This window comes from Chamaea fasciata, unplaced genomic scaffold, assembly GCF_029207755.1.
Source record: "Chamaea fasciata isolate MVZ Bird 193981 ecotype frontalis unplaced genomic scaffold, bChaFas1.0.hap1 SCAF_4, whole genome shotgun sequence".
Classification (NCBI taxonomy): Eukaryota; Metazoa; Chordata; class Aves; order Passeriformes; family Sylviidae; genus Chamaea; species Chamaea fasciata.
The window spans coordinates 38735482-38748610 of NW_027094089.1; the positions used below are offsets into that span (position 1 = coordinate 38735482).

The 13129-nt window shown below is 38.5% G+C and overlaps 1 protein-coding gene across 1 annotated transcript in view; it reads left to right on the forward strand.

Moving 5' to 3' along the window:
• Positions 1-13129, forward strand: part of TRPM3 (transient receptor potential cation channel subfamily M member 3) — a 286642-nt gene that overhangs the window by 230619 nt on the left and 42894 nt on the right. The window contains exons 12-16 of the mRNA XM_066181327.1: positions 732-782; positions 7368-7508; positions 8867-8896; positions 9996-10285; positions 11136-11364. Coding sequence (XP_066037424.1) covers positions 732-782; positions 7368-7508; positions 8867-8896; positions 9996-10285; positions 11136-11364 — 741 coding nt within the window. The remainder of the gene's footprint in view (positions 1-731; positions 783-7367; positions 7509-8866; positions 8897-9995; positions 10286-11135; positions 11365-13129) is intronic.

A 13129-nucleotide genomic window follows, 5' to 3' on the forward strand; every position in this document is an offset into this window, starting at 1 on the left:
ACAATGCATATACGGAAACATCGACTCTACATGTGTAGTCATCTCATCCATCATCAGCTACAACCAAGAAGATTTATCATAAAAATCTCTTAAAATATCAGCAACAGTCAAAAAACAAGGCAGAAAATAAAGTAAGATATAATAATAGTAGTAGTGGTAGTAGTAGTAATGGTAGTGGTAGTTGTATAATCAAAATTGCAGGACTCCTCTGCAGAATATTTTGCAATTACAGCTGGAGTCAGAAGAGATTGGACAAATTCACAGACTGTGCATTTCTACATGCATATGCATTCACAGGCAGTGGCTTTCAGATGAGACAGCCTCAATGCAATGCCAGGCTCAGAGCGTCTCTTGAGCCACCAGCGGTAGAAGTGGAAGTCCTGACTGCAGGAAAGCTGAGACTAAAGCAGCTGGTTTTACTTCCAGTCTTCCCCAGAGGTTGTGCATGTTGTGCTGGATTTTCTAAGCCAGGAGCCTAACCTGATACACAGGACTTCGGTTTTCATCCAGTGTGGCAGTTCATAGGGTTTTCTTAGGGAAGAGTTTTCTACAAAAGAGGAAAACGTGTAAAAAATGCTCTTGTGATTGCTTTGGGTTTTTTTTTAATTGATAAGACTCTACAATTGAAGTGCTCTCAGCTGCCTGATTTCTAAATTACCAAGGTGAGAAAGTTATGTCAACATTTTTATTTTATGCAAACTATTTTGCTCTTCTTCTTTTGTCCTTTGCAGAGACATGGACCATCCAACACTCTGCATCATCTAGTCAGGGACGTGAAAAAGGTAAGAGTCTGATAGACGGTAGGTTGAAATAATGCTACTGTTTTGTGGGTTTTTTGTAGCTAGATACAATCTTTGTTTTGCATGAGCTTTCAGTCAGAGCCTTCTTCTTCCTGCCAGTACAGAATGTCCTGTTTGTGTGCTGCAAATATGAACTTTTTGCATGCAAAGCATAATTAGCAAGTTACTTAGCTCGCTTTCTCTGTGGTTTTAGATGCTTGAGCAACAAATAGTTTGTCTACTGCCATAATTGTAGGCTCTTACATACTGTGTGGATTTATGCTGTTACTTGTATTTTTCTATACCTGCAACTGTTGTCGAAGCTACTTTCTGTGCTGCTGGTTTACTTCCAAGCCTGTAAAATAGCTGTTACCCTTGTGCTGTTTCCTGGCTTGTTGAAACAGTTCCTCATTCTGTATTGTGTGGTACTTTGTAGCCATTTTCCCCAGCAGAAATATAAAAGAGTAGTGCAACTTTCCCCTGACCCTTATCATGTTAATTTCAAGAATCTTGAATTACAAAAATCCATTAGAGGAGCTGGAAAGAAATACTGAAAGGTCTAGTGGCAGGAAGGAGATACCAATTACCTTTACTGTATGTGCTCAGGATTAAAAGAGTTACAGCAGCTGCAATGAATAAAAATCCCTTATCCTTTAAATATATGGCTCAAGTAAGGAGATTGAGTCTGCAAATAACCTCATCAGTTTGAATATTCTCCCACAGCATGTGCAGATTACAAGATTGCACGTTATTTAAGTCAGACCTCAAGGGTTGTGTACTTGAGAAGGGATATTTCTGTGCATGGGACTAGATAGAAAATTGAAAAAGGAGAGGACATTTTTTGTAAGAGCGCAGATTTTAGTGGTTTCCTCTATCAGTGACAGCTGAACAGAATTGAAGTCACCTGAGGGCAGAGAGTAGTAATGTGTTATATTTTTATTTAAGTAATTAAATAACGACTTATTATTATTACTTAAAACTACTTTTTATTAAGTAATTCTACAGAATAAACAGTAGCATGTTTAGGAAGGTTCTCGTGGTATTCTTTGGTTAGTGTGTTAAATGGCATCATCATTGTCCAATTATGTGTACTAAATTACCATTGAAAAGTGTGAAATGCCTACAAAAAGAAACTATGCACTAATCCCTTGGATTGAGCAGAGTGAAGGTAGAATCTATTTAGAATGGATACTGCTCTTGAAGCCCAAGTTTCCAGAACATTTTTTTTACTCAGTATGCAGTTATTTATTTGCCTGTAAGAATCTGAAAGAGGCTTAATCTGTCTTCTGCTTTAAAGTTTCCAAATGCATTCTCTCCCCGAGAATCACTTTTCCAAGTCCTTCTTCAAAGGCATAGCAAATTGTATATGAGTAATCTCTTTTTTCTGAGCCCCTAATTAAATATGTATTTTTAAAGAAACTCTTGAAAGAAGAGGCATCAAAATAGTCAAAGATGATCTATACTCATGGATGTATATTGATAGGCATTAAATAAACTTAGATTATATTTATGACATTATTTGTTCCACAGTGGCGTCTAACTCTTAGGTGATGGTTATCATTCCATAAATTTATCTTTCTTTCCTCTGTTGATATCTAAAATCTTCAGTGATTCTAACTGCATTTAATCAGTCTTATGAGCATAGGTGAGGGGTTTGAAAATAGACAGCCTGGTGTGGCTTTTTAGCACCTTCCTGAAAAAAACTGGACCTCTATATTTCTCATTTTGTCAGTGATGAGGAGCAGCCAGAGTTCACAAGGAGAAGTGACAACTCACAATGGCCCTGCCAGCTGAGCAGATCCCGTACCAGTCAACCAAGCCATAAATCAGTCAGCAGATCTGACAGCAGTTTAAATGGGAATACCTCCTTGGAAAAAACTTCTTAATGGACTCATCACCATTTTACAGTTAGATGGCCCATCATGCATGAAAGACAGACCACGCTGCTGATGCTAGTTTTTTGAGTTCATGTATATTTTGAAGCCAAACACCTAATCTCTTGGATTTAATTACAGCATCACAGACTATAAATACAAAAGTATGTAATACACTACCTTGAAACAATGTCTAATTGATATGAAATACACTGTGCATTTAGCTGAACATCTCAATTTTAAAACCTGCACTATTTAATAGGGTGTACGCTAAAAAATTTATTTGTATCTTGATCATTGTGGATTCTCAGGTTGAAAATGGATGTTTAAAAATCAAAAAGCAGTAATTTACTACTATTTTACTATGTAACTGTAGAAATCAGTAGGAGGGTGGTGTTTTGTTTTGTTTTGTTTTGTTTTGTTTTGTTTTGTTTTGTTTTGTTTTGTTTTGTTTTGTTTTGTTTTGTTTTGTTTTGTTTTGTTTGAAAGATAATCTTGCCTGCTTAATAAGGCAAATAATTAGAACAGCAGAGGTCACATTATCAGATTCCATTCATGGCAGCCTATAAATACATGTACACACACACGTACACACAAACATATACTACAACAATGTATTTCCCCTCGGATTTTCAAATACTGCTCTGAAGACTGAAAGCCTAGGCAGCATGTTGTAAAGGCCTGGCGACACAATCTTAAAGAATTTATAGTAATCAAAATGTGCATAAATTTTGCATGTATTGACAAGACATATTATGTCATAATGACGCTGCCTCAGATCACCTTTCAGTCCTCCCAGTTCCACAGCTACATAGCAGAGCCAACCTGCCTGCATTTTTGCCTCATGGCCATTTTGACATCTCCTGCCAAGGGTCCAGAGTTTCACATTTAAGTTTGGCTTCCTTCCATAGACCGTACACAGCAATGTACGCAGGCTAAGCAGAAAGAATCAGACAGTGGCTGTGCTGGGCACCCTTTCTACAAGTGAAGGTTGCCCTCTACAAATTTGAAAAAAATTAGAATTCCTTCCCTGCCTCAACTAGCTGATGAAGATCAGTAGAAATTAACAGATGGATTTTTTTTTCTTTTATCCAAAACATTGTATATAATTAACAGATATAAATTCCACTTCAGGGTTATTTACATTTCCAAAGATGGGGATTTTTTTGCACTGCTACTGTACATCAGCATTTCCAAAGAACAAACTAGCAATATATAGAATTTTGACAGTATTATTTTTTCCTCAGCATGCAAACTCAGAGGCTTGATACATGGTGACACAAAAATGCACTTGAAGTTAAAAAAGTACTACAACTGACTAGCTACAGTTTAAACCTGAAATTTCTTCAGGAGAAGAATAGTGCATTAACACTGAAGAGTTTGTCCCAGCATTAAAAGGGTTGTTGATTATTAACCAGGACAACTGTCTTACCTCCAAATCAAACTTCCTCCTCAGTCATTCTTGACCACCTAGACTGAACTGGAATTAGTTCATCCAAATTCTTGCTGTTCTTGGGGTGGTTCTGTCGCACCTGCACCACTGTGCTTTATTTACAAGCATTCTTAGCACTGCCAGAGTGGTTCAAGCTGTCTGCTGACAGAGCAAATGCTTTGGCACATGTGTAATTCCTGTCACAAGGATGGGCCAGTTTCCTTTACTAGGGCTTCACACATTGGAAAAGTAATGTACTTGAAATGTGTATTTTTGCTGTGGATTTGGGACTTTTCTTTAGTAAAGTGTTTCAATATTATCTGGGAGGTTTAGATGCAAAGTTATTTTACTGGAAGTTTTTTTTAACTAAATATTTTATGAAAATTTAGAAATCAGAACTGTATCAAGAAACTCATACTTTGTAACACGTGTAGCACCCTGATGCCTGTTGTTCTGTCTTAACTGCTCAAATGTTTTTTCCCACTTAGTAATATTAAAACATTCAGTTTGAGTGAAGACCTTAAGACAGAAGGAGTCTGTTTAACTGCAATCCTGCCTTGGAGCTGCTAGTCCCATTTCTGCTAATACTTTCATTGTTGTTCTAGTAGAATTATCATTTTACACATTCTGGAGAGGGGAGAGCATTTTGAGGGAAAAATCAACCAAACAAACCTAGCAAAATTAAAGTTTTAAATTTCATTTTTAGCTTTATTTTTTATTTTTAGATGTTACTTTTCTTTAAACTGTTCACTATAAGTATTATCATGTCCAAATTATCTAAGCTATTGCACATTCCTGCAAACCATAGTAATTCCCCCACCCATCAAATTTGACAAGATTAGGAAAGTTTCAAAAGGATGTGCTGGAGGATATTACTTAAAAATGGTTGTCAGTTCAATTTTTTCCACTAAATTTGCTTGATTTTCTACCCTTTGGGTGCCAACTGTCCGCTGGGCATGTACACTATGAGAGCACAACCTCCCTCTCTCTCTGCTCAGTATTTTCAGCATGCTGCTTGTAACATGGCAGCAGGGCAGGAAATAAGCACTTGATGGCTGAGGTAGAAAAGGAAAGACGATTTTGTCATCCATTTTTTCTCTTCTACAGACCCAGTTGCCATCTGCTCTCCATTAGTGTTTCTCTGCTCTAATCTAATAAACACATCTCCATGGAAGACAGACAGATATCTCCAGACACGCAGATATTTCCAGCAAGACATGATAGTCATAATATTGCTCAGTGTGAATTATTAACCTTCTTCTAATGAACACATAAAAAGAGCTACAGGCTCATTGTAATCTGTACTGTATGTCATAAGAGAAGATAAGATTTATTACAGTGCACTGAAAAATTTTGAAGCTGAGAGTTACAATTTCTGGTCCTTCTGCAGTGTTGAGTATATGAGATAATTTTTTATTAGAGTAATATTCCTTTCTTTCAAGGCTACTATTCACAGTACACAGAAGAGTAATTTGTCTCTCTTTCCACCTTTATTTTGTTGTCATATTTTTTACACAGTGACAAACAGAACAGAGATGATTCTGTAAATCTGAAGGGTTTCTTAGTGAGGTCTCCAGAGCCAGGTGATCTATTCACAATTTGCTGAATCACGCCTTCTTTTCTAGTAGGGAATGCTTACTGAAACACCAGCTGTCATCCAGTCAACTCAGAAGCAGTGCGTTAGAGAAGGAAGCAAACTTCCATTTGGGTTCATTCCCTTCCCATTAGTCCTTTCCTCCTGTAAAGGGGTCAGAGTTTACCTTGTGTAGTTCCACTGGAGGGAATAGAAGAGCAGTTGTGCCCACACTGAGGTTGTGTTCCTGCTTTGCCAGAGACCCCCAAGAGACTTGACTGGCACATCTGTGGGTGCAGCCTAGCCTGAAATAATTCAGCACACAAGATGTCCGATTGGGTTTACTGCAACCGGGGAATAGAAATGCCCCATTAACTCAGAGCAAATTCATATGCAGTGAGAGACAATCTGTTACTGAAATCTTTCTTCATAGTTTTGCAACCGAGAAGTACTGGAGAACTCATAACCTTAGTGATGCCATTCTCAGATTTGAAAGTGAAGAGAAGGAAGATGTGTGCAAGGGAGTTCCCATAAAAAGAACAGTAAGATGTGGACGTATTTGTCATTCTTTTTCCTTTCAAGTTAAAAGGTACATGCTGAAGACGTCATATACATATACATATACATGTACATGTACATATACATACACATACACATACACACGTACACATACATATACATATCTATTTAGATATAGTTATACAAAAATATCTAACAGAGGGTGAGAAAGGAAAATAAATGGCAGGAGAAGTATGTAGGCATCTTGTCCAGGATCCTGCTAATGACCCTTGCCACAAACTCAGTTCTTGTGAGACAATCCCCATGGCTCTGCTGGAAATTGCATAACTAGATAATGTGTTTAAAGGGGCTTTTAGTAAAATATGTAAGGAACTCAGGTAGGGAATATGTAGAAAAATTGCTAGGCCTGTAGTCTTCTTCATAAACAAACCCCAAAATAATTAGCTACAGATATTTTGTTTGTTGCAGCTTTCATACATACAGACGCTTTCCTCATTTTTGATGTGTAAGCAAGGGTGTGTATTCTTTGAACATAACTCCAAGACTGAATGCTGATAGACTGTCCTTGCCCCTAGCAACTAGTAATAATGATAGTTCATGTGCTGTGTAAGTCCTCTAGAGTTGTAACACCAATCTTACTTCATGCCCTTCCTTTCCTGGAACATGGGAAGGAAACACTGCAGGATGGGAAGGAGCAGGTCCCATATGAGCAAAAGATTTTATGTGATGTCACTTCACCATGCCTGACAGTTCAGATGAGGCAGTCCCAAGAGATGCCAGCAGAGATGTGAGATGCCAGGATGAGTTGTGGGTGCAGGAAATGTGCTATCTTGCAGAACTAGAGTCCAGCAACTGTGCCTGATTTTTCAAGTGTATCGATCCTCATGCTTTTTTTTCTGCAGTCGTGTTCCTTGTTTCTCCAGCTGAAGAATATGAGTACTGTGTACTGATGTTATCTTCTGTTACTTCCAACAAGTTCTTCACCTTTCTTATTTAACTTATGTCTTCTTTCCAAGCGAGAATATCCAGGTTTCGGTTGGATCTATTTTAAGGTGAATTAATTAACCAGCATAATAATACATTCCTGCTTTTATATATTTAATTTGTTTTATTCTAATATAATTTTAAAGTACATTTAGCAATGTCAGTAATAAGCATTTCTTCTCCCACCATCCTTGTTTTCATTGCAGGGAAACTTGCCTCCTGATTATCGGATCAGTCTGATTGACATTGGATTGGTGATAGAGTACCTGATGGGAGGAGCATACCGCTGCAATTACACCCGGAAGAGGTTCAGAACACTGTATCACAACTTGTTTGGGCCCAAGAGGGTAAGAAACAACTTGTTTGCCATCCTCATGACTGTACCAACTGGCAGGGATTACCATAGCTTCTTACATGGTTCCAGACTGGTGGGGTCCAGTGCGCACTATTCATTGTACAGGTTCATTTCCATTATGTGCATTGCAGTTGTCTCACCATAATGCAGCACGAGCCAGACACTGATACAAGCTATGATTTTATTAATTTAATGAAAAAATTGTTGTGTTCTGCTGCTCTGCTGAAACCAGCACATAAAACAGTCTACTCTATTTCTAAAACCTGTAATTATGAGTATTCACAGCTGTTTAAAGACAAGTCTTTTGACCTGCATCACTAATTCCATAATTCTAACTCCTGAGTTAGATTTGAAAACTTCTACATTGTTAGATGCATTTCCTATCTCATGACTCATCTCCTGATTGTGTTCTGAAGGTTTCAGGGCAAAGAGACCCATAACTCAAAACTTCTTTTTTGGATGTGGCTCTAGCATTGGCAACACCACTGTTAAGTATTTTTGTGGGTTCTACTTTTGATAAGTTATGCCACTGTGAATACAAAGTAAGGTTTTTCTAAAACACAAAAGCTGTTTATTGTCATTCATATTGCCATTGACCCAATCCAACATGGACAGGAGTCTGTTCAGCTACTCCCAGTAAAATTTGTAGTTTGTTCTTTGTCTAATTTTGCCTTATATTTCAGATTTTAGCAATACACAGCACTGAAAGTATTAATAAGTGGCTATTGATAGAAATGTGTCTGTGAAATGCTTGCAGACAACTACCTAAAATGGGTTTGCTTCCTTATGCTTTTGCTTATGATTCTTCACATTTGAAAGGAAAGACAGTGATTGTAGCTGGTGGGAGAGACTTCCTTCCCATAGTCACTCCATTGAGAAAAGCATGTGAGCAGTTATTTCACTGCTACTGAACCAACACACAGAGCAGCTCCACAACAGTCACTAAAAGTGTTCCAGAGCGGTGGCCAAAACACTGAGGTACTCCAGAGAAATCCATTCTTGCCTTATCAGTGGTCCCTATCACTGTCTTGCCAGAACAGCCCTTACCAGTTGTAATTTCTACCTGAACCCAAATATATGTGTTCTCTTGTGGTTTTGGTGAAACAGCATCAAACTCAAGTTTGAAATAACTACATGTATGTAATTATTTGATTGGTGTATATCTGTATATATATACTATTACATTACACTACATTATATTACATTATGTATATATTATCTATATTTTGTTGTATATTGTATGTTACTCTACATTCATGTGTACATATCTATATATACATACACAAATAGCTGTAGTTTTTCATCACTATTATGTGAGAAATAACATTTTTCTAACTTTTTTTTGTACAGCCAAAAGCCCTGAAGCTGTTGGGAATGGAGGTAGGCAAATCTTAATGTCTTTTACTTCTCTGACAAGGAGAAAAAAAATCTGTGATGAATCTTAATACCTTTTCCTTCTTTGACAAATATAAACTATATCCAGATAATGTTTAAATTCACTGTAATGAAGATATGAATAGTATTTTTCATCCAGATAACTTTTATACACAGGGGGCAGATTAAGAAACATTCTTAATGTAAGTCCAGGAGGTAGCTAAGGAAAAACAGGTCTCTGCCCTGCTATGGATCTTTTTGGTTTTTTGTTTAATAGGATCTAAACGAAATGTTTCAGTCTGGCAGGGGAAGCAGAATTTCGGTCAGATAACATCTAACTGAAAAACATGTTCAGTGAAATGAAACCCTTGCAGAGAATGATGCAGAAATCTTTATACAGGCCAAAGTCATCTCAGTTTTATTGGCACTTTTGGCCAGCCTGGTGCTTCAAGGGGATAGGAGTATTTTCATGTTTGTTTATTTTATACAACCACTTTCATTTTTCCATCCATAGACATAGGACAGAATAGGTCAGCTCATCTGATAAAAGCAAAAGGCTGCAATGGGAAAGAAGCTAAAGGCAGCAGAAACAATAAGATGGAGAAGGAAGGAATAAACATGCAGAATAGGAGTAAAGAAGGGAGATTGCTACCTTTGTAATGAGATAAAGGGAGAAAACACAAGAATAAGCATAAAAGGAATCTTCAGCAGATAGGAAAATTCCCTGCATATGTACTTTCTGGTGGTGGAAAGAGGCAAATGCATTACAGCGGATATTACATTTGTAGTGAGGTCTTAATTTTATTTTAATGGTGCCTTTCCAAAATGGTTCTGGATATTGTGTGATTGTACTTTCTGTTATAAGGGAGAAAGCAATCTAGAGTGACAGTCCAAGGCTCTGTTTCCATGTTTACTGTCTTCTTAATTGCAGTGCATGCACCAATACTTTTTTATTGTTTACTAATGTATATATTTTGTCCAAAAAATGATGAATGGGCTGGCCTGCAGAAAACCTGTTGGACATCTTAGGTATTGATTTAAATGAATTGTGTGAAATGATTAATTTCCTTTACTGATGAAAATAATTTCTCCATAATTCCCACAGGATGATGTCCCTTTGCGTCGAGGGAGAAAACCAACAAAGAAAAAAGAAGAAGAAGTTGATATTGATATGGATGACCCTGAGATCAATCACTTTCCCTTCCCATTCCATGAGCTGATGGTGTGGGCTGTGCTGATGAAGCGTCAGAAGATGGCCCTCTTCTTTTGGCAACATGGGGAAGAGGCTATGGCTAAAGCACTGGTGGCCTGCAAACTCTGCAAAGCCATGGCCCACGAAGCGTCAGAAAATGACATGGTGGATGACATATCCCAGGAGCTGAACCACAATTCCAGGTGAATTTCCTTTCATGTACACTTTCCTGAGGGGGAAAAGGAAAGAAGAAGGAAAAAAAAAAAAAAAAAAAAAAAAGAGGGAAGAGAGATTTCTGAATATGCCTAAAATTTTCTTATCTGTACCTTGCTTTCATTTCTAACTTGTATGGGAAGTGCAATCCCTTCAGAGAGAACCTAAATGGCTTTTAAACAATCTGTCTGCCAGAGCAGCTAAGTTGTTAGTAATATTACTTCTGAAATGAGAAGATATCAAGAAGACAGTGAAACATCTATATTGTTTATGTGTTCTCCCTGAGGCCTCAAGAGTCAAACTGCAACATTTCTCTGTGCTTTGTCAGGATACTCAGTACATACCCAGCAGAACAGTTACTGAATTCCTTGTGAGCATAGTGTTGAGGCAGAAATGTTAATTAACTAAGAGATCATGCTTAGATGAGCAAGGCAAGATACTAGATTCCATAAGACTCTTTCCTGATGTTAAAATTTTAGAAAGGATATTGGATAATCCTTCTTCCAGGAGGCTTGACCATGAAGCCATGGGCGAACAGCAGAGAAGCAAACCCTTAAGCTGCAGATAACTAGAGGATTTCAGTTAGAACATGTCAGGGAGGTGGGCAGGGAGGTGGGAGCAGACAGCTGGTAGGTGTGGGTGCTCATCACTGCCAGGTTGGGGCACTTATTTATATGCCTAACATTAGCCACTCACATTTGAAAATGTGGGATTCCTTGTAGAGTCAACATCACGATTTGCATGACTGAGGGTGACGTGCCCCTTGCAGAAGCTGGCTGTTGCAGAGAGGTGTTTTGAGCACAAGACTGTGCGTGCTGAGCAGATGTCCCTCTGTTTCAGGGACTTTGGCCAGTTGGCGGTCGAGCTGCTGGACCAGTCGTACAAGCAGGACGAGCAGCTGGCAATGAAACTGCTGACCTACGAGCTGAAGAACTGGAGCAACGCCACATGCCTGCAGCTTGCAGTGGCAGCCAAGCACAGGGACTTCATTGCTCACACCTGCAGCCAGATGCTGCTCACTGACATGTGGATGGGCCGTCTCCGCATGCGAAAAAACTCTGGCCTAAAGGTCATTCATGTTTTAAAATAAAATTAGCATTCAAAAAATTCTAATACATGGTGACAGAGTTCACAGCAAATCAGTAATAACTGTCTAAAGTAACTGTATTTCAGATGTTTATTTGCAGTGACATTAAGCAGGGTACTTTCTTCCTGTGTTCAGTCTTTCAGCTGGGGCTTATCATAAGCCTAAATTCAAAGCACACAGCTTAGATTTTTCATTCCCTTTCTTAAAGTCCCCTCTGGCATCATTTATCAGAATAAGAATTGAACTAGGAGGTTAGTGTGTCACTCTGCCTGTATACTTGAAGAGTTAATAAAGAGTTTTAAAGATAAATAAAGGAAAAGGAAGTGTAAGTGAATTGACTATTAGGAAAAGGTGCTGATCTGATAGCCTTCCCCAGAACAGGCAAAGTAGGCAGCACAAATTTCCTTGCAAACCCTTGCAAATCTTCCTGATGGCATCTGAAGGGACTCCTTCGGGGAGTCTAAAGGATAATTCAGTTTTCATAACTGTTAAAGCTTTTCTTCTACAGTTGACAAAACTGCTAACAGTGCACAGTGAATTTGAGTCCATGGCATGTTTCACCGAAGCAGTCACCAGTTAGAACCGAGGATGCCTCTTCCTCCCAGATCACCGAGAAGTATTTCAATGAAGGGATTCTCTCTTCTGCACTAATTGCCTGTGTGAAAATTGGGAATTACTCAGCTGTGTTGCCTTGTGAAAAGATGTTCAGTAATGGCAAGAATGCTTAGGAGTACATGCATTGCTTCCAGACTGGCTCTTACTCCAGTGACATGGATGAATGAGAGCAAGTGGCTGATAGCATTCCTATGCAGGACCTGTGCATACAAGTTGTTCTGCTACTGATAAAAAACATTCTCACATTTGGAGACATTCCTACCGCCTATTTCCTGAGCTCAAGGCCTATTATCCTTCAGAGGGACAGCTGTTTTGTTCACTCTTTGGCTTTGCAGATATTCAACCTAGTTACATGTAGGGCAGTGCAGCAACTGATTTCCTACTACATGCATTCCACTTTTCACCATCCATTTCTTAAGTCCTAAAATAGACCTTTATTTCATAATGCATAACTGGAGGTAATAGGCTGTTTCCTTTCAGCTTCTTCTAACACCAGGGCTTCACAAGGATCCTTTACTCAGTTTCTAGTCTGTATCTTATTTCATTGAAGTTCATTAGCAGGACTTGTTTAAAGCAGGCTACAAGCTACACAAGGCAGCATGACAAAGAAATGAATTTGCAAGCATGAGTAATGGTTTATTTCCCAGGAATGGTTTTTTCCCTTTGAAATTGACAAATGGTAGGAACATTAAAAATAATTCTTTAGATTCTTGCTGGGGATGTATGGCACCAATGGAAGGTTTAGGGGCAGCTGTTAATCCTGCCTGCTCTTAATAGTAGCCTTTCTGTGAAGCCAGGTCTGCCTGTAACCCCCTCTCCCTGGACCCATCGTTTCATGAGCACAGGAGCAGTGCATGAAGCTTTTTCAAGGCTTTTGATATTTTGTATTATGTAAATACAGGTATTTGAAGGTCTGTACACCCACAGAGTCCTACCTATTCTTGACCGCATATAGTATTTTGTAAATGTATCCTAGTATGTAGCACTGCACATCTGGTGATGCGCAAGCAGATAAAACTTTCAAGAGCATTCACAGCAACATTAGTAGAAGTTACATGCTTTGATTCAGTACTCTGGTAACATTACCCCCAGTGACAAATACTTCATTGTCGTAGAAAATCACATACACCTA